Source organism: Ammospiza caudacuta, chromosome 18, assembly GCF_027887145.1.
Source record: "Ammospiza caudacuta isolate bAmmCau1 chromosome 18, bAmmCau1.pri, whole genome shotgun sequence".
NCBI lineage: Eukaryota > Metazoa > Chordata > Aves > Passeriformes > Passerellidae > Ammospiza > Ammospiza caudacuta.
In genome coordinates this window covers 2,044,720-2,065,787 of record NC_080610.1, presented here as the reverse complement: position 1 = coordinate 2,065,787, position 21,068 = coordinate 2,044,720, and the positions used below count along the sequence as shown (strand labels likewise).

The following is a 21,068-nucleotide window of genomic DNA, read 5'->3' as shown; positions in this document are numbered from 1 at the left end:
GAGATGGCAGAGCACTGGCATCTGTGCAGGACTGCTGGACACTGGGGCTGTCACACACCTGGGGCTACCAGACCTTTGGGGAAGCCAGATCCTGCGTCTGTCTCCAGCATCCGGAGCTGCTGGATCCCTGGGTCAGGGGGATGCTGAGGGGCTTTCAGGCTCCTGAAGGCTGCCAAACTGCCAGGACAGGCTGACCCTGGGGTCTTTGGGCACCCAGGGCTGTTGGGCCCCTGGAGCTACCGGAACCACAGGTCAGACAGATCTCAGGGCTGTTGTGCATCTCGGGCTGCCAGATTCCAGATACCTGGGACTGCCGGACCCCCGGGACAATCAAAACCCGGAGCTCTGGGACACCCACGGCTGTCGAACCCCTGGAGCTGCTGGATCCCGGGAGACCCAGACCCCGGAGACCACCAGACTGCTGGAGACTCCCGGGGCTCTGCGGCTTCCAAACCGCCGTGACAGCCGAGCCCCGGTGCTGCCGGTTCGCGGGCTGTCCCCACCCCGAGCCACGGCAATGCCAGGACTCCCGGGAGCTGCAGGACCCCCGGGCTGCGCTGGAAGCCGGGACTCCGCATCCTCCCCGGTTCCAGCGGCGCTGCCCACCCGGCGGAGCCTCTCGGGGCCGTCGGGGCGGCGCTGCCCGGGGCCGGGGCGGCGGCGGCGGCGGCCCCCGGAGCCTGGCCCGCCGTCAGGGGAACCAATGCGGAATTTCCTGGCTGGCGGCGGAGCCCCTCCCGCCGCCGCAGAGAGGGGCGCGGGGGAGGCGGCGGCGGAGCGATCGCAGCGCGGCTTCCGCCCGCCGAGCGGCAGCGGGGACCGGCGGCGAGCGGGGGGCAGCGCCCGGCCCTGGCGGGGCTGTGCCGGCTGCGGCTGGGCCCCGGCGCTCCGCCGCTGATGGCGGCCCGCGGGCTGCGGCCGCCCCGCCGCGCCCGGGCCGGGGCCGCGCTGCTGCCGCTGCTGCTGCTGCTGTCGGTGCTGGGGCGCGGAGCCGCCCAGGAGCTGAGCCCCCGCGGCAGGAACGTCTGCAGGGCCGCCGGGTAGGAGCGGGGCCGGGCAGGTGTGCGGGGCGGGACGGGACCCCCGGCACCGGGGCCGCGGGACGGGACGGGACGGGCTCGCCGGTCCATCCCCCATCCCGGGCAGCCGCGGCGCTGGGCGCCTTCCAAGACAAAGTCCGTCCTGTGCGCGGCTGAGGCGGGGGGAGCCGGCAGCGGGGAGAGCGTGGGGAGCTGAGCCCGAGCGGGGCAGAGACGTGGGGGCTGCTCCTGATCCCCGGGGGGCTGCGGGGAATCGGTCCGGGATGCCCCCGGAGCCAGTCGTGGATGCCCGGGGCCGGTTCTGTTGTAGGGAGCTGGGTTTGGGTGTCTCTGGGGATGGAGTCGTGAGAGGGACAGAGGGCAATCCTGCATCCCTGGGGCAAGATCTGCGCTGGGGAGCCCGTCCCGGGTGTCTCCGGGGATCGGGTTGTGCTGCTGACCCTGGGCTGATGGGATGCAGGATGCTCTGGGTATCATGGTGAAGCTGTCCCAGGCTGCTGGGGATTGTGGAGTTGGCAGCCCCAAGACCCTAGTGTTTGGCTTCAGAAAGTGGCTGCTGGCACTCTCTAGCTGTCCCGGGGTCAAATTCTGCCTGCCGGGCTGGGGCAGGCTCTCGGCAGATGGCACTGGCTTCTCCCGGCTCCCAGTGTCCCACAGGTCCCTTTGCAGGGCAGCATCACCTCAGCTGGGCTGCTCTGCAGCACTCAGGCTCGGTCTGCCCAGGCTGCCGGGCCAGGCTGGCCCCAGCAAGAGGGGAGAGAGCCCACAGTCCCTGCCTCCCGCCTGGGAGAGCTGGATCCCCCGTGCTTGATGGGGGGCCCAGGCCATAAATGCACCTTTACATCTCGCCTGTGAGGTCAGACCAGTCCACAAGGAAAACATGTGCTTCAAGCAAGAGGGGCCGCATAATGGCTCCATTCAGCAGGGCCACAGGGCGCTGGTGCCCCCTCCTCAAATTACAGCCGGAGTTTCCTAAGGAGGCATTTCACGAGCCAGAGCAGGCGCAGCTCCCGCCGGTGCTGCTCCTGGGCAGCAGGGAGCCGTCCCTCCTCAGGGAGTGATCTGCACAGCAAAGTGCCACTGCCTCTCGGGGTGGCACAGGGAGCTCCAGTGGTGTCCCCACCTTGCTCCTTGTACGCTGCCCCACATGCTGGGCGTGAGGGGCCTGGCTTCTCCCCATGCACAAGGACCCCTCATCCCCAGGGATGGAGGCGGGGGAGGTGTGGAACCAGCACCATGGGCTCAGCCTCACTCACTGTGCCCCCCGTGGGTGCCATGGCTGTGAAAGAGGCACTGGATGTTGAGTGGGACAGGTTGGTTGTGTCCATCCATCCTCTGGCGGGACTGGGGCCTGCAGTCAGCCTAGGGGCTGGGGTGATGGGACAGAGACAGTCCCTAGGAAGCTCAGATGAAGTTTGCATCATTTTCTATCCCTCACCCTTCTGCAAACCCTTCGTCCCTCTCCACCCACTCATTCAGCACCCACCCCCATCATTGCTGTGTACAGTGGACATGGAGGACTCTCCACACGTTGCCATCCAAACCCACCCCAGTGGCACCAAGGCCCTGATGCTGCAGATCCTGAGGCCAGGGGCACTGGGACTGGAGGTGGCTTTGGGAGGAGGTCCCAGTGTCCTCCACCCAAGGCTGTTGGAGCTTGTTGGGCCCTTACCTCTGCAAAGCCCCTCCAGACATCCTGTGGAGATGCCACCGTGGGTTTCAGAGGGCTCAGGATTGTGTGACTTCTTGGGACCTGGATCCCAAGTAGAAATTCAAGGAATAATTTAGGGCAGAAGAAAAGGGCATATCTGGGGCTCTTTTGTGTTCTAAATTCAACTTATCCTTAAATTTGAAGTTCTTTTATAACTGGTTTCCCATTGGTATGACCAAAGGTGCCAGTGGTGACAGCCTGGACACTGCTTTGACCCTGTCCTGCTCTCTTGCTAACATTCTCTTCTCCTTTGGTCTTTAATTTTATTTCTCTGCCCAAAGGGTTTCTATTTATGATCATGATCCTATTCCTGCCTGCCCTGGGTATCTGTCTGTCTGTCTGCACCCTGAGGCTGGTGTCAGGGAGCTGCAGCTGGCATCAGCTGGGGAGTGCCAGTGCCTGGGACCCAGTTATCCCAGGCACACTGTGTGCCAGCTGGGTGGCACAGAGGAAGATGAGCACTAAGGTGATGCTTGGAAGGAGCAGTAGGGCGGGGATGGAGAAGCAGTGGGCACGGGGAGGGTGACAGTGGTTCTCTGAGCACCAGGATTGTGCTGGGTGTCTGCAGGGCTCCTTTGCAGCTCCATCCATGGGTTGAGCTGGGTGGTCTCGCATGGGACCACATGCAGCAGCTCCCAGCTGAGCCCCAGAGTCCTGTTCCTGCTTCCAGGGATGTGAGCCTGCTCCTCATTGTTCAGGGCAGGCTGTGCTGCTCTGATTGAGGAGCCACCCCTCCTGCCTCAGAGGCCTCTCTGTAGGATACTAATCCACAAGAAAAATATTCTGCCTTTGTGAAAAGCCTGGGATCATTAGCTGAGATCCCAGTGATGCTCAGCATGAGCAGGACATGGCTATGGGGCAGGGGCACCCTGGCATGGAGGGCTTGTCCCTGCAGGTGACAGCTCCAGCTCTGCACACAGCCCATTCCTTTTCCTCCACATCAGCTGAGGTCTCAAGCCCTAGCCACAGCTCAGAGGCAGCTTTTCATTGTTTTTTTTTCCTCAGCATTTGTAGTGCTTTGAAGGAAAAAAAGTATTTGCAGAATGGATGTTTGCAGTGCCGTGTCCGTGTGGGTCAGGAACGAGCTTTTAAACACAACTCTCAGTTTTCCAGTGGTCAGGGGGCATGTGGAAGAAGCCCTTTGTCAAGGAGCTGAGGCCATGAAACACGTTTCAGTCCCACACCCTGATGAGCATTGGTGACCTGTGGCCAGCACTGCCCCTCTGTGGGCTGCCTGTGCTGGGACCAGTCCGTGTACCCCGCTGGGAGCAATGGCTTTCCAGTGCCACATCCTGGAACCTCTCCTTGCCACAGGACCAAGTTTATTTGTTGTCAAAGCTGCTGATAAATGAGATGGGTGCTGAGCAGGGTGTGGGAGGCCATCAGCAGGCTCAGGCAAGGAGAGATAAGCTATCAGGGAACAGATAAGCCCAAATCCTGTGAGGTGGTGGGCTTGCTCCCAGCTGGGGTGGTTGTGGTGCCGCTTACCTCCTCCAGCTCATGGCAGAAGTTTTCCCCTCCTGCCACCATTCCCAGTAACTCCCAGCTCCCCACCATCAACTCATCACAAAGGATATTTTTTGGCACGTTTCAGGTGATGCCCATTTTGGTGGCCAGGCTGAGCTGTTGGAGGCAGGTTTCCAAGGTGGAAGGGTTTCCTCTGGTAAACCTGTGATGATTTCATTCTAAAGCCACCAAACTGAATTTCTAAAGGGTGGACTGGTGAAAGCAAGTCCAGGTGCAACAGTGAGGCTTTGGCCATGCCATGGGAGGGCAAGAGCACCACGGGCCCTTCTCCACCTCTGCCTGAGTATCCCAGCACAGCTGGCAAAGATTTTTGGGAAGCCTTTTGCAGAGAAGGACCTTGACTCCGGCCTGCCCAGTCCTCAGGGAAGCGATTTGATGGTTGGCCCCCTTTGCTCTTAACCCCGTGCATTAACCCCTTGTGTGCTCGGCGGGAGCAGAGTCCCCCCTTGAGCCCGAGGGTCCCTGTGGGGGGGTGTTTGTGCCGCTGCCATTGCAGCATCCCGGGGCTGCTTCCACAGGCTGCAGAGATGGAGCTATTTCGGGCGCCGGCTGCAAGGCATTTTTTCCAGGCCTTGAATCATTTTTGTGGTTCTTTTCTGCCTCCTTTGCAGCTTTTCGCCGCCGGCCCCGCCGCGGGGTCCCGGTGGGTGCTGCGGGCGGGCGCGGCCGCGGGGCCGAGGCGCCGCTGGCAGCCCCGGGATGGGACGGGACGGGACGGGACGGGACGGGCGGTCTGGCAGCCACACGGGTCCTGTGACCGCGCTGCGCTCGGCCGAGCGCTTCCTCGCTGTCTCCTCCTCTTCTGCATTTGTTACATATAAAGAGGAAAAGGGGAAAAAAAAGGAAAAGAAAAAGCCAGATGCATTCCAGGCTGCAGCGCCAGCCCAGCCCGGGTGAAGTTTCCCTTGACTGCGGCAGCGGCCGGGGCTGTTTGCGACCCTCCGGCATCGCTGCCTCCCTGTGGGTCACCCCAGGGATGAGTGGGTGGCTCCAGGGATGGACAGAGATTTCTGTCGGGTCATGGGGAGGGAGTGCACTCCCCACCCCCAACAGCAGCATCATGAGTCCCCAAACATTTGCCTGGGGGGTTCTTTGACGAAGTGTGGGTGAGATGTCCCCGCGTGTCCCTTCCCAGCAGAGAGCTGAGCATCCCTGGCCGAGCCTCTGGGTGGGTCTGAGCCCCCATCCTTGTCAAGCTTGTGCCAAAAATGCCCTGCCTGATGATGCTGTGCCCGGCAGTCCCTGGAGGTGATGGCACTCCAGGACTCTCAAGAGCTCAGGGACACATTCCAGCTGCCTGCAGTTGGCCTCCCCTGCTTCTGCACAGGGACACTCCCTGGGAGCTGGCTGCGTTCCAGCCATTCCAGCCAGGTGCTTCCAACCTGCCTTTGGGATTCCATCCCCAGGCCACAAAGCACTGGCCTGCAATTCAAGTCATCTTTTCCTCTGGGACATTTAGAGCCTTCCCTTTTCTTTTTTCTTTTTTTTTTTTTTTTTTTTCTTTTTTTTCTTTTTTGGTGGGAGGGGGGGTAGGGCCTTTGGATTTTTTTTTACTGTGGAGGTTGCACCCATGACTTTTGCTTTTTCATCACTCATTAATGGGAAAAACTGGTCCTATTCCCACTCCTAGCATCACCTTAGTGGCTGGTGGGGCATCCGTGGGATCCCCCAGCAGATCCATTAACTCTCTGTGTGCTGGAGGAGAAGCCAAGAGCTCTTCTTCCTCTTTGGAGGTGCAGAAACTCCCAGCAGGATCACTTACCATCATGGCTTCAGTGCTCTTGGTGGGTTTTTGGGAAGGGCCAGGACTTTCTGAGGGTTGTAACTATTTGTGATGCTTTTTTCTATCCCTGCAGCTCCTCAGTTCTCGTGTGCTGCCAGGGATGGAGGCAACAAGGGAGCGAGTGTTTAATAGGTAAACACCAGCATTTTGCTTCACTGGGCTCTGCCCATCCTTCACTGAGCCCTCCTGGCCTCACCACGACTGTCAGGAGCCACCTTGATGTGTCCTGTGGCTGGGACTCCCTGTCCTGTCTCCCTGCAGTGCCCCAGGCCAACACCATGTGGATGGAATGGGTGCTCAGCCCCAGTGTCAGGGCTCAGAGCTGGGGGGGTTTCTTTCCTCACCAGCCAGCTCTGGGTCTGAGGACTTGGGGGTGCTGCTCGGGGTCCTAAGGGACAGTGAAGTGTCCCCCAGGGTGAAGGTGCAGCTGCAGGGATGGGGCTGAAAATCCTCACAGATGCTGCAGCAGCGTGGGGACCTGAGCCAGAGCCAGCGTGAAGGCGAAGCTGCCCACACCAGGCACGTGGTCTCTGGTGGCCTCACTGGGAAGAGGCTGCTGGGGCTGCCAAACACCCCTGAGCTTGGGCTGGGGCCCTAAAAGGTGTCAGAGCTTTTTACTGGGAGCCACAGTGAGCCCAGCGTGGATGCTCAGCATGGAACCCTGGGAGCATCATTCCCTGCATTGCCACCACAGTGGAGGCAGCTGCTCTGGGGCTCCCCCACAGGCTCAGCCGGCCAAAGGGCTCACCGCAGCCCAGGGGAACTGGAGGTGACACTTTGCAGCTGGGACCAAAGCACACATAACCAACTAACCCACTGTGCATGAGCCCTGTAACCACTCAGTGCATGCGTGGGGAGCAGGATGTGCCTGCTTGGAGGGGAGAAGGTCAGGATCTGGCAGGACAGTGGGGGGAGGATTGTGCCACAGTGAGCTGTTCTCATCTCCTGCCCCCAAACCTGCTCTAACCTTTAGACTCACTGCTCCTAACCTGTGTAATCTGTCTATTTTAGGGATTTCTATAATATCCATCACCGTAGGTCTAACAGCTCCCAGGTAAGGTGGCTGGGATGGGTGGTTGTCTCTCCCTGTCCCAGTGCCTAAGGAAGCTTGTCCAGGGCGGTGTGGGATCTGCCTGCACCACATCCTGTGTTTGGCTGGCTCAAGGCATCGGTCTCAGCATGATCCCCTGGGCAGGAGAGTGGCTGGTGGCCTTTGGGGGCAAGTGGCCACATGGGAGAGGCAGTGCTGGGATTACAGTGCCCACAACCCCTCTACTCTGTGTCCCCTTCTGCCCTCTAGCAATGCAGAGCTGAGCTGGGACAGCACCATTGGGTGCAGCCTCTGGCAGGGACGTGGCTTGGCTGGGTGGCAGGAGGCTGGTGGCTAGGATGGGTGGCATCCTCTCTTGGTGGCAGAGGTGGAACTGAGCTGGGTGACAGGAGGCTGGTGGCATTTTTCTGCAAAGGGGCCCATCCAGCTCGGGCAGCCGCTTGCCAGGATGGCACAGTGCTGCAGCTCAGCAGCACTCAGAGGGTCACTGCACAGCCCTTCTTCTGCTCTGGGGGGGCCTGGGGGCCTTTAGGGCACAAGCACTGGTACTCATGGCTGCTGTCTGTCCATCTGTACAGCCGTGTGCGAGGGGAACTTCACCTGCAAGGAGAACGAGGTGTGCGTCAGGCCCGGCGAGTGCCGCTGCCGCCACGGCTACTTTGGTGCCAACTGCGACACCAGTGAGTACTGGCGGGCGCCTCTGTGTCCTCAGGGGGTTCACCAGGGTGGACCTGGCTCATCCTGGGGTAACTTTCCAGAGCAGATCATCAGGGATGGAACTGTGAATGCTCCAGCTCTGCCCTTGCCTGTCCCCTGGTTGTGTTTCCCAGGGCATTGTCCTCTTGCCAGGGTCTCCCCTTAGATCCGGTGCATTGCGGGGAGGAGAGGGAGGACTGTGGTCAAGAGGTGCTGGGGGGACTGGAGGGCTCCACTGGTGCCTGGCATGGGTTTGTCCCAGCGGGCAGTGCTGAGGCTGATGACTCTCCCCACAGAGTGCCCCCGGCAGTTCTGGGGTCCCGACTGCAAGGAGATGTGCACCTGCCATCCCAATGGGCAGTGCGAGGACGTGACGGGCCAGTGCACCTGCAATCTCAACCGCTGGGGCCCCAAGTGCGAGAACATCTGCCTCTGCAAGCACGGCAAGTGCGACCAGAGGACGGGCAAATGCACCTGCGAGCCCAACTGGTGGGGCCCACAGTGCTCCAGCTCCTGCTACTGCAGCCACAACTCCCAGTGTGACCAGCAGACAGGCAACTGCCTGTGCCAGCCGGGCTGGTGGGGCCGTGGCTGCAACAACCAGTGCTCCTGCAACAACTCGCCCTGCGAGCAGTTCACGGGGCGCTGCCAGTGCCGGGACAGGACCTTCGGGCCCCGCTGCGACCGCTACTGCCAGTGCTACAAGGGCAAGTGCAACCAGGTGGATGGGACCTGCACCTGCGAGCCGGGCTACCGGGGCAAGTACTGCCGCGAGCCGTGTCCGGCCGGCTTCTACGGCCAGGGCTGCAGGAGGCGGTGAGTGACCATCGCTGCTGGCTCTGATCCGGCGCCGCTGGGAGGTGGCAGCAGGAGGATTTGGGCGTGCTGGGTGATGGGTTCCCCTCGTTGCAGGTGTGGGCAGTGCAAGAGCCTGCAGCCGTGCACCGTGGCCGATGGGCGCTGCCTGACGTGCGAGGCGGGCTGGAACGGCACCAAGTGTGACCAGCCCTGCTCACCCGGCTTCTACGGAGAGGGCTGCGAGAAGCTCTGTCCCCCCTGCAAGGATGGCCACACCTGCAATCACATCAATGGCAAATGCTCCCACTGCAATCCAGGCTGGATCGGAGACCGGTGAGTGCAGCTGGGTGCAGCACTGGGTTCTGGGAGAGCAGTGCCTGACTTCCCTGATTCTCCCAGGGAACGGGGCCACTGAATGGTTTTGCAGCCCTGGAACCGATCCTGGGCACGGTAGTTTGCAGAAGAGCATCCCAGCCTGAGAGCTGAGCCCCACTGACCCATCCAGGGTCCGAGGGGCATAGGCAGGGGTCCCGCAGACTCCCTCCAGTTCCATGGCCGTGTCAGTGGGCTCAGTCCATCCCTGTACCCCTCTCCTGGCTTCAGAAACCACAAGCCACCAGGGTGATATACAGCCCTGTCTCTGTGCATGTGGAGGGATGCTGGAGGTTCCCAAGTGCTCCAGCCTCTTGCCCTCATCCCTCCCAGGTGTGAAACCAAGTGCCGGAACGGGACATATGGGGAGAACTGCGCCTTCGTCTGCAGCGACTGCGTCAATGGCCAGTGCCACTTCGAGACTGGGCAGTGCCTCTGCCACCCCGGCTCCCATGGCACATAGTAAGTGAGGCACTGGTGAGCTTGCCTGGGGGCACCTCATGGCACAGGTGATGCTCGGGCACCCCTTGCCCCCTTGCCCCCTGTGCTGTTGCCAGCTGAGAGGTTTCCTGCAGCAGAAGCGCTCTTGGGCGATGATTGGTGAGCAGAGGGGGAAGGACAAGCTCACAGAGCAGCAAGGGGTGTTGTGCTTTAGAAAAGGCCTGCTTGGCAAAAACAAATCAACAAAAAGTGGTGTTTTGTTGGGGTTTTTCAAGTCAAGGGTGGAATTTCTATCCAAAAACAGAGAGAAAACTACATCACAGAATTACAAACAGCCTGACAAGGGATGGCATTCCTGGGGGGCTCCCACTCAAAGCTCTACCCCTGGGTTCCCCAGGCCTTCTCCTTCCCCAGCTCCAGGGGCACAAGGGCCAATGAGGGTCTACTCATCCTCGGGTAGTTTTTCTCAGCATGGGACTGAAATGTTGTGTGAAAAGATGAGGAAAGCATTTTTCACCCAGCTGGGACATGCAGACAGTTCCCCCAGGTCCTGCTGCGTGGTGCTCAGGTTTTCCCAGCAATTAACAGAGGGTGACAGCGAGACTGGGGATTTAGAGCTGGCATCTTGCCCATGCTGGCATTTCACTCAAGGCATAAAAACAGAGAGCATTTGCATTTTGGGGGGTGGTGTGGTGGGGCTTTGCCAGCTACCTGTGGTTCTGGAACAGTTGCTGGACACTGGCACCGGTTTAGGATGCCCAGCCTGGGCATCATGGCCACCTTTGGTAGGAAAGGCAGAGGTGAGAGGGTCTCAGGGGTATTAGAAATAAGATCCTAATATTACTAGGGGGGGTGTGGTGATGCTTTCAGCACAATGCCAGAGGGCAGAGTGTGGATTAACCTGTTCTGAGACCCTGGCACAGCACTGGGAAGGTGGGGATGGGGAATGCTCAGGATGCAGCCTTGGTGCTGGAACCTTGAGCTGAGCTGTGCCAAGTGGTGCAGTAAGGAAGGCTCAGGAATGTTCTGGGTGCTCAGGCAAATCCCTGCCACTATATCCAAACCAGTGTTTTTGTCAGCAGGGTACAATTTTGCTAAAAAGGGCATTTCTGCAATGAAGGCACAAGCAACCTCCTTGCCGTACAGCATGTCCTCTCAGCTCTGTGTCAGGAGCACGCTAAAGGAGCAGCTGCTAAAATATTTTTGTGTTCACAAAGTACTTTATCTTCTCTGTCTTTCCCAGAAGTATCAGGACTCTCCTGGAAAAAAATCACCCTCCTCTGCTCTCCCAAAATCCCAGCCTGGGGCAGAGCTGTGGGGCCAAGTGGTGGGGTGAGAGGTTTGGCCTTGCTGAGGGACTATCCCTGCTCCTCTTCTGCTGCTTTAGCTGCCCCGTGCAGCACAGCAGACACAGGAGCTCAGCACCCATCCTGGCAGGCACATGACAGGCACACAGCAGGCACCAGGCTTGGCCAAGGTGGCACTTTGCAAGTTGTTGGAGTGTGAAATGGGCTGAGCAGCCTCGGGGCATGGTGCCCAGGGCTGGGGGCAGCTGTGTCCCCAGGGGAGTGGGTTTGGGCTGGGGTCCACTGGCTCCGTCCAGCTGCAGCCCCTCCAGCTGGGGTGCAGCTGGCAGAGGATTTGGTGCCCAGCAACACTGCCAACATGTCCCAGCTCCAGCTGGGTCCTGCTCTGCGGTGCTTGGCCCATGGCTGGGGAGACAGGTTGGGATGGATCTGCTGACACCATGTTTTCCATGCTCAACCCCTGAGACTTGTGGATTGATGTCCATTTATGCTTGTCCCCCTCATCTCCATGACACCACCAGGAAGTCATTTTACCAGCAGTGGAGATTTGGCACCAGGCATAACCAAACTGGAAGGGTCTTAGGGCTGCTCTGTTGTTTTTCCTTCTTGGAGGCAAAAAAATGTCAATCTGGGCACTTTCCCAGCTTGTGGCCACTGTGGCTTTGCCTGGCTTGGTGGAGGGTGGGGTTTGGAGTGGCCACATCACCACTGAGCTGAGCTGGAATGCCTGTGAGTGACATCAGGGTGTCTTTAGATGTGACTGCTGGGTTGATGACCTTTCCTAATTACTGTGTCTGATGGTGAAGTGACGTGCAGAGAGCAGTAAGAGTGTCTGAGATCAGCTGGGCCAAATCCCTTGAGTGATGGGGCAAAGCCATCGCATGGGTGATGGGCTCCTGGTCCCTGTGGGTTAAGGGTTCCCCAGGGTGTGGAGAAGCTGTGTCGGAGCAGGCCGGAGGCTGCTCCCTGGGACAGGGAGGGTTTGGGAGAAGCTGGCAGCCAAGGGCTCCCGCTGTTGTGCCTGGGCTGGGGGATGCACTGCTCTCATCCAGCCCTTCCCTCCAGCTGTAACCTGACGTGCCCTCCTGGACGCTACGGAGCCAACTGTGCTGAGGTCTGCAGCTGCCACGACGGTGCCTGCGACCCCCTGACGGGCGCCTGCCACATGGGTGAGTGCCAGCACTGGGGCTGGGCTGTGCCATGGGCTGGGCTCTGCCACATGGGTGAGTGCCAGCACTGGGGCTGGGCTGTGCCACGGCCTGGGCTCTGCCACATGGGTGAGTGCCAGCACTGGGGCTGGGCTGTGCCATGGGCTGGGCTCTGCCACATGGGTGAGTGCCAGGCACTGGGGCTGGGCTGTGCCACGGCCTGGGCTCTGCCACATGGGTGAGTGCCAGCACTGGGGCTGGGCTGTGCCATGGGCTGGGCTCTGCCACATGGGTGAGTGCCAGCACTGGGGCTGGGCTCTGCCATGGCCATGGGCTGAGCTATGCCATGGGCTGGGCTGTGCCACATGGGTGAGTGCCAGCACTGGGGCTGGGCTGGGCCACAGGCTGGGCTGTGCCACATGGGTGAGTGCCAGCACTGGGGCTGGGCTCTGCCATGGCCATGGGCTGAGCTATGCCATGGGCTGGGCTGTGCCACATGGGTGAGTGCCAGCACTGGGGCTGGGCTGGGCCACAGGCTGGGCTGTGCCACATGGGTGAGTGCCAGCACTGGGGCTGGGCTCTGCCACAGACTGGGCTCTGCCATGGGCTGGGCTGTGCCGTGGGCTGGCCCCGAGCTGAGCCATGGGTCTGCCTTGCAGAGGCCAACCAGAGGATGGGGGTGATCGGGGCTGGGGCCCTCCTGGCGCTGCTGCTCATCCTGCTGCTCTCCCTGCTCTGCTGCTGCTGCGTGTGCCGCAAGAAGGACGAGGCCAGCGGGTGAGTGCTGGGGACAGGAGGGATCTCAGCAGGCTGGGAATGCGGAACATCAGTGGGTTCTGGGATTGACAGGGGGATGCAGAGACTGTGCTGGGACAGTGGTTGTGCAGGGAAACTGAGGCAGAACTGTGCTGCTCACATGACACCATGTGGGTACAGGGTCTGAGCAGTCCTGCTGCATCATCAGGCTGATGGAGGCACTCAGGGTGAGCCCTTCCAGGGGAGCACCTTCCTGCTCTTTGTTTCTCTCTCGTGGGCCATCATTTCATGGACACCTGCCCAGTCCCCTCCAGTCACTAGGGTCCTGAGCTGATCTGCAAAGGGGGCCCTGAAACACAGCAAGGGCTACACGACACGGCCAAAACCTTCAGAACAAATCCCTGGGCAAAGGGATGAGGCCTAGGGGACAGGGGGATGCTGACTGTCCCACATGAGGATGGATGATCAGAGCTGGGAGGATGGGTTCCTGCAGCAGGGTTGGGATGCTGACGGCATTTTAGAAGCACCAGGTTAACATCCTACCATAATAATAGGAATGGGGACAGACTCAAGGCAGGGGGAAAGGTTTGTGCTGCTCAGCAAGAGATGAGAGGACTGTTGGAGCTCCTCCAGATGTAGAGAACACCCCCTCGTGCCACCAGCCACTGCACAGGAATTTTCCAGAAGCTTCCCCTTGCAGCCCTGCAAGCTCAATGCCAGCCAGACACAGCTGGTTTGGAGAGCCTGCAGGCTGCAGATAATGATCCTGCAGATAAAGCACAAACCCATCAGGTGAGGAATGGCCCAGGGAGAGGGGAAATGGCGCCAGAGTGCCCAGACCTCAGTGTCCCCAGATACTGGGTGACCCGTGGAGCTGTCCCAGCATGGTCCCTTGCAGGTTACCTTGAGTCAACTCACAAAGTCACTCCCATGGCTGTGGAAAATTGCTTGAAAACGTGGCCCCAAGAGGCTTCAAAACCACAGAGCAAATAAAGAGAAGCCACATGTTTGGCTTTGGGTTGGGATGATTTTTTTTTTAAGGTTTGGGGTCTTGACCAGACATTGCGGGTATCTTGGGGCTGCACTGCCAATAGCCGTGGTTGGATCCAACCTTCCCACCATTCCGTGGCACTGCTCAACATCCTGGTGTGATGCAAGCTGGTTCCTGGGGCTGGCAGCAGCCTCTGTGGGTCCTCAACTCCTTCAGCCTGGGCACACCCCTGCTTTTCATCCACCCCATTATCACTCCAAAACCCCTGTGCAGTTGCAGCATCCCTGAGCTGCTGCCTGTCTCTGTTGCCCATGAAGGCTGTCCCCATCCCAGGAGGGGAGCTGTGGGAACTCAGCACATCACTCCGGATGTCCAGAGTTACTGAGACAACCCTTGGGGGGGGGCTTGGAAATCCTGGAATGTTGCCAGGAGTGCTTGGTGGTTGGATTTTGACCCTGCAAGGGATGTGCCACCTGTTTGAGGACAAGAGAATCACTTGGGGATGAATGGTGTAAGAATTAATTATTCACAGGGTGAAAATATAGATTTTAGGATTTTGGTACAGGGGGGTTATGGAGACAAGATGGAGGGATCAGGGCGTGTCTTGTCCTTCTTCTTTCTTCTTCCTGTCATCCATTTTCTGTGGTGATGTTGGCACTTTGGGATTGGTCCTTGGTGAAGGTGCACTTGCTAATACGGGTGAAAGGTATTGGGAAATAAAGGTAAATATGATGTACATAGTTTTTAGTATAAAAAGAGACGACCGCCCAGTGGGAGGTCAGAGTGCCCTTGGCTGCCTTGCTGGTCAGACCTCTGTTGGGCAGAAGGAAAATTCTATAGATAAGAAATAATAAACAATCTGAAGACTGAAAATCTGAAGAGTCCAGACTCCTTTGGAGCACAGGCTGTCCCAGGGCCATCCTACACGTGTCTGGGCAGAGACAAACAGCCGGACCAGTCAGGGAGCAGCGCCTCTGACAGTGCCATTGCCTTTTCTGCAGCTCCAGCCAGGACCCAGCAGCAGCCAAGAAGCCTCCAAGGCGTTTGTGTGGGCGGTTCAGCCGGATTGGGATGAAGCTCCCACGCATCCCCCTGCGCCGCCAGAAGCTGCCCAAGGTCATGGGTAAGGCCCTGGGTTTGGGGAAGGTGCAGAGAGCCAGGTTTTACTCCTGTCAGGGCAGCACGTGTGGCTCAGAGCAGGGTGGTGAGCATGGCAGGGCAGTGGCAGGGACACACAGATCCCTGGGAGCATTTCAGTGCTTGGTGTGAGCTCGCAGGAGCTCAGCCCTTTCTGTCTGCAGCTTCTGGATGTCCAAGCACATTTTGCTTTGTGAGGACGCAAAGGCTGTACCTGGTTCTAGAGCTCTGCTGAGTAGTTTTGGGTTTATTCTCCCAAGGTTCTCCTGCAGAGGAATGGTCCCTGTCATGCAGCAGGATACCTTGTTAGTGCTTTTGATCCTGAAGTAAGCCCAGGAGCCAGAGCAACTGGGCAGATGCCCTCCCTCCTGCCATGTGCAGCAGAGTTGAGGATGGAGGGGCAGAGATTTGAGTTGAGCTTCACACTCTACCCAGGCACAGAGCTGGCTTGCAGGGAGCTGCTCGTACCTGGCAAAGCCCCTGGCCTGGCACTGTCAGGGCTGTTGGGGACCCCCTGCATCCCAGCAGCTGGGCAATGCTGTCCCTTGCACTTGCAACTCTCCTTGCAACTCTTCCTACCATGGGGAGCCGGGGATCTGCTGCAACCCCATTAACTAAACAGTGTGTGAAGGCAGCAATCCCTGCCCTGTGCTGGGTTGGTTTCAACCCCAGCCCCTTCCTGAGCCCAGCCCCTCCCTGGGGCCATGTCCTGGCACCAGTGGCTCAGTCTGAGGCTAAATCCCTCATCCCAGGCAGGACACAGAGGTGACCCCCATCCCAGCACACCAGGCACTACTCAGCACCCAAGCTGGGGGGACAACCCACAGCAAAGCCCTACCTGGAGCAGGGTGTGCCAGGGCCCAAGAAACATTCCTGCTGCAAGGATAACAGAGGGTCACAGAGGCTGTGTTTGTGCAAGGGGCCAGGGAAGGGCTTGGGGAGGACAGAGGGTGCCTGTGTGCAGTGAGGGTGAGGGGGGCTGCCTGCAGGCGGCTGGCAGCAGTCCAGCTGCTCTGTGTACACGGGGCAGCAGCAGCCCAAGGAAAGGCTGAGGGTGCTCAGGATGGTCTCAGGTCCCAGAGGGCTGGGGCTGTTCCTGGAGTCTGTCATGGAGCTGAGAGTTGGCATCTCCCTGAAGGGAAAGGCTTTGCTCGGGGCTTGCCTTGTGTTATGTGGCACAGTGGGGTCCATGAGGGCTCCAGCAGGTCCCACAGGCTCTGGGGACCCCGAGGTGACAGTGCTCTGTTGGGTTGCCTGTAGCAGCTGCCCCCCTGATGCCCAGTGACCTCCCCGATGCCCAGTGGCCAGGCTGCCACATCATGACCACACCTGTGGAAGCCACAACAGCCAGTGGCCACCTGCCGAGGACATCGGTTCCCCATGCTGGTCCTGCCCCAGCAGGGGGGTCCCAGCGTTACTGAAGGACCCCATCCCAAGGGTCAGTGCTGGAGGAGCTCTGGACCTTGTGGGGATGTCACAGTGAAACTGGTGTAGGCAGTGGTCACTCTGGATCTGCCCACAGTGCTGGCCATGTGTTTGCTGACACCAGGTGGGTTTTCTCTTCTGGGCTCAAACACCAGTGAGCACAAGCCTACTCATGGTAGAACATTCCCAGGTGGGACTGCAGGTCTTGAAGCCCCACTAGAGCTCATTGGGTGCCTGGAATCTCAGGGTCCTCCCTCAAAACTGCTCCCCAGCCTTGGCACCAGTTTTGGATCCACAGCATCTCCCCAGGGATTACCCCTGAGCTGGAAGCCTGTAGGGCCACCCTGGGCTGGCACCAGCAGCCACAGGGCCAGCTTTTGGGTACCCCTGTGTGTGGGATTTGCTCAGGTCACCCTGAAGATGCCAGGGCTAACCTGAGCCCAGCACCCCACCACGTGTCCTCCCCAAGCAGCAAAGCTCAGCCAGCCCCAAGGGTGATGCTGATCATGGGGAGCTTGGGATGAGCGGGAGGGGATGGCCAGGAGGACCCTGGGATCCCTCTCTCATGGTTGTTCTCTGCCTTATCCCAGTCTTGAGACCAGCTGGCCACTGTGCAGGCAGGGCTGGGGTTGTTTCCTGATGCTGTGGCTCCGGGAGATTTTGGGGAGCAGTGACAGGTAGAGATATGTGGGAAGCATCCACATTTCCCTCAGCCCCAACAGCCAGGGAAGAAAAATCCCTGGCAACCATGCTGGAGACCCCAAGCCTCCCAAAGCTTCCAGGTGCACTACATATCCTTATTTCATAATCTGGCTGTGTCATGGGTCTCCCTGCAGTCCTGGAGTCGCCTCGTGGCTGTGAGTCCCAGCCCCGGCACGCCTCCTCTCAGGAAGCATCTCCCTTCATCCGCTTCCAGACGGCTGCTTTTAATTTTCTCTTTTTGGTTTTTATTACAAGGAAAGCCATGTTGGAGCTGCCGCCTCCCCCTCTCTGGGCCATTTGCTCTTTAAATATCTCTGCTTGGGTTTTTGTTTCTCCTTGCTCTAAGAAGCCCAACTGTGCATGGGTGAGCGTGTAGCGCTGCTGTCATTTACACAGCCCCGCATGTCTGAAGCCACATTCCCTAGTAAAGGATGAACATTCCAGTGGGCATCCCAATTACTCTAAAAGTTATTTTATTGTAAATCAGGGATGTGCTGCAGGGTTCAAACAGTCCAGGCAGGCCGTTGCAGCATGACTGGGATGCAATTGGGATGTTCAAAGATTAAAAATACCTGGCAATAGCCATGTACAGCTGGGAGCCTCTCTGTGCATGGGGTTTCCATGGAATCACAGACTATCCTGAGCTGGGAGGGACCCACGGGGATCATCAGTGCAGCTCCTGGCCCTACACAGACATGCCAGCAGTCCCACCCTGTGCCTGAGAGCATTGTCCAAACAGTGCTGGAGCTCTGGCAGCCTTGGGGCTGTGCCCGTTCCCTGGGGAGCCTGGGCAGTGCCAGCGCCCTCTGGGACCACCCTTTTGCAACCCTTCATCCAAAGCAAGCCTCTGCTCTGCTTTGGAGGCGGCTTGTCACTGCCCCAGGGAACAAAAGCCAGTGGAAGGCGATGGGGACAAGTGCATCTCCTGCTGCATGGCTCTCTGGGAGGATCGGTCCCTCCTCCCAGCTGGGTGCTGCCTCAGTTCTGTGGGTACCTGAGGAGGCTGCTGAAGCTGTGGGCACCTGGGGAAGCACCTCAGGATGTGTTGGGACATGAGCTTATGCAGAAAAAACCTTAAAAATATATCAAGCTGAAAAAAAGTCACTGCAGCCCAGACAACTCCTGACTGCTCAACTTCTCTGTTTTGTTTTATTAACACAGTTTTTCCTCTGGTGGTTTCTCTCTTCCACTTTGCTTCTCTGTGGGTGGCCCCTTGGCAGAGGGGCAGTGCCAGGGCGTGAAGGGAGGGATGCTCCTACTCAGCTTCAGGAGGGAAGAAGCTGGCAAAGGGATTGAAAAATGGCAGAATAGGGAAAATGCACATCCCTCTGCTGCAGGCTTCCTTTGATCATCCTGAATCCATGTGCAAAAGCACATGAAAAAGGAAAATGCAGACAGTGATGCTGAAGTGGGAATTAGTGGAATTAAAGCCAGCAGCTAATTTTCTCCCTGGGAAGGGGACAGTCACAGTGCCAGGACCCTCTTTGCAGGGTGGCTGTGCTGGGTTGCACAGCTCATGGGTGACCACCAAGACACTCACCAAGTCCTCATGGGACCCAGGGTTTGGGTGGCTTGTCCCTCACCATGTGAATCCTCAATTTGGGCAGCTGGAGACAGAGACAGGTGCAAGTGTGAGGCTTGAACAGACTCTGCTGCCCACAGCACAAGCACGGGGGATACTGGGCACCACCACTGCTGCTTGATGGTTTTTGTGGACACTTGGCTGGGGGACCTGGTGGGACTGTGCAGCAAAAGGTGTCCCCATGCCTTGGAGGCTGTCCCTGTCCCTGTCCCTGCAGGAAGCTGGGCAGTGGGGAGGCTGTGCAGCTTCCACCCTCCTGGCTGGCAGCAGGGACTGGGGGGTTTGGCAGAACTGACACTGACAGCAGTTCCTTGCCCTCACAGTGGCCCACCATGACCTGGAAAACACCCTGAACTGCAGCTTCATTGAGCCACCCTCTGTGGTGGAGCAGCCTTCCCCATCGTGGTCGTCCCGCGGCTCCTTCTCCTCCTTTGACACCACGGACGAGGGGCCTGTGTACTGTGTGCCCCATGAAGGTGAGCAGGGTGCATGCCCAGGGGACTCCGGGGACAGCACCAGGGGCGTGCTCTATGGAGAGCTGTCCCTCTTGCATGGTGGGGCCGTGTCACCCTGGCTCCTGGTGCCCCAGGAAGGAGTGCAGGTTCCAGTCATGCCTCCCATGTGGTTTCAGAGCTCCCTCCTCCAGCGTTTGCTGCTCCGGGGTTAAGAGCCAGGAGATCTCTGACTGGGAGCCTGACTGGTGGGACACTGTCCTGCGGGAGCATCCCAGTCCTTCTCCCCGCAGGCACATCCCACCTGACGCTGCTGTGCTGTCTTCCCGCAGAGAGCATGGGCGACAGCAGGGACAGAGGGACACCTGCCGGCCCCGGGGACAAGCTGGTAGCCCCAATCAGCGGGGAGGAAGCAGGAGAATACACGTTCCTGAAGGAGACGGGCTCTGTCAGAGCCTTCCCGACCGACAGCAGCGAGACCCCCCTGCTCAAGTCCTCGGACAGCGAGCGCTCCTCCTGCGGCTCGGGCTCGGCCGGCGCCGCGCTCTACGCCAGGGTCGCCCGCCTCTCCAAGCAGTCCAGGGAGGAAGAGGATGCCAGCGCGGAGCCCCGCAGCCCCGGGAAGCCGCCGTCCCCGGAAAGGACCAAGCCCCGTCCTCCAGACCCGGCCACAAAGCCCAAAATCTCCTGGATCCACGGCAGGTACAGCTCTGGCCAGTCCAACTCGCTGCCGGCGCCCAGCCAGTCCCCAGGGCAAGTGGCCGCCCGCTCCGGCAGCCCCGAGCAAGGCCAGGGCTTGGCCAAGAGGAAGAGGAGTCCGAGCGAGACGTCGGCCCATGTGCAGGGCAGAGCGGAGGAGAAGGGCGGTGCCCGGAGCAAGGAGAAAGCGCAGAAGCAACCGAAGGAGCCCGGAGTGCCCGAGGGCAAATCCAGCCTCTACGGGGAGCCGCAGTCACCCTCCAAACCCAGGCAGAGGAGCAAAGCCGGCTCCGAGCCGATGGAGACCATCAACGGGGCGGTGCAGAACGCCTTCCGAAAGATGGGCGCCTTCCAGCCGGAGCGGCGCGCCGGGGACGCCAGGGATGCTCCTTGCAGCCCCGGCGCCAGCAAACCCCGCTCCGAGCCGCTGCATCCCCAGCTGGCCTCCGAGCTGGCCGCCCAGCTGAAGGAAAAGACTCAGAGCCTCAACAAGGGGGACGGAGGCGTCCGGGCGAACGGGGTCGGTGCCCAGCGGGAGAAGCCCACCCCTCCGCAGAAAGCCAAGCGCTCGGCGGCCGCCGGCGGCCAGAAGACCAGCAAACCCTTGCTGCCCACCTCTCCCCATCTGCAAAAACTGATCCCTGCGGCCGCCGAGACGGCAGCCGGGGAGCCCAAGTGGATGGAGAAGCCAAGTGCCGGCAGCGGCCAGGATCAGACTCTCCCCACTGAGCAGACAGCCAAGAAAACCCCCATTAAGAAGCCTCCCAGGAAGAAGAGCCGGGAAGCGAGCCTGGAGCCGCCCAGGGCAGCTGCTGTGCCTGCTCAGGCAGTGCAGTGACCGGGAACCGCACGCCGGGCAGAAGGACATTAGCCAGCACAACCAGCGAACGTGGGAACCTGGACTGGGCTGGGGGCACTGGAAGAGCCTTGACCCTCCCTTTATCCCCCTCCACCTCACTCATCTCCCTTTTTGCCTTAGTGCCCCCTGCCCCAGGACCCGGTCCCTTACTCTGTGCCCTGCTCCTGCTCTCTGCCCAGGAGCCGCCAGCCCGGGGGGGCTCCGTGTCTGCCGTATCCCCCCCCTCCCCTTTTTTTGTAGCAGTATTATCGACCGCATAAGCAGCGCTTGTTGTACTAGACGTGCCCACGGTATATTCTGCAGTAACCGAGCCGCTCGCTTCCCGCGCTCCGCCCCGGTCTCTCGGGGTGGCGGAGCACGGGAGAGGGAGGGAGCTGCTGCTTAGTGCCCCGGGCAGTGCCAGAGATGTGCCCCACGGCCATCGCTGGCAGCAGCTCCCCTGCCCCGGCGCCCTCCAGGCACAGCTCTCCACTGCCGGTGCCCGCCGCAGTGGGGTCGAGCTGGTTTCGACCGATGCCACCCTCCCTCCCTCCCCTCCGCCGCGGCGCTGCTCCTGGCCAGGAGGAAGCACTATTTATGGATGGAGGTGGA

At 59.9% G+C, this 21,068-nt stretch overlaps 1 protein-coding gene across 1 annotated transcript; it reads left to right on the top strand.

Moving 5' to 3' along the window:
• The first annotated feature begins 517 nt into the window (after positions 1-517).
• On the top strand, positions 518-21,068 carry SCARF2 (scavenger receptor class F member 2). The gene is given in 12 exon segments (XM_058816927.1): positions 518-872; positions 875-1,040; positions 6,135-6,193; positions 7,691-7,792; positions 8,105-8,624; positions 8,721-8,939; positions 9,312-9,440; positions 11,792-11,895; positions 12,534-12,651; positions 14,623-14,744; positions 18,791-18,943; positions 19,252-21,068. Coding segments are annotated over 12 exon segments (3,252 nt in total). The 3' UTR covers positions 20,457-21,068.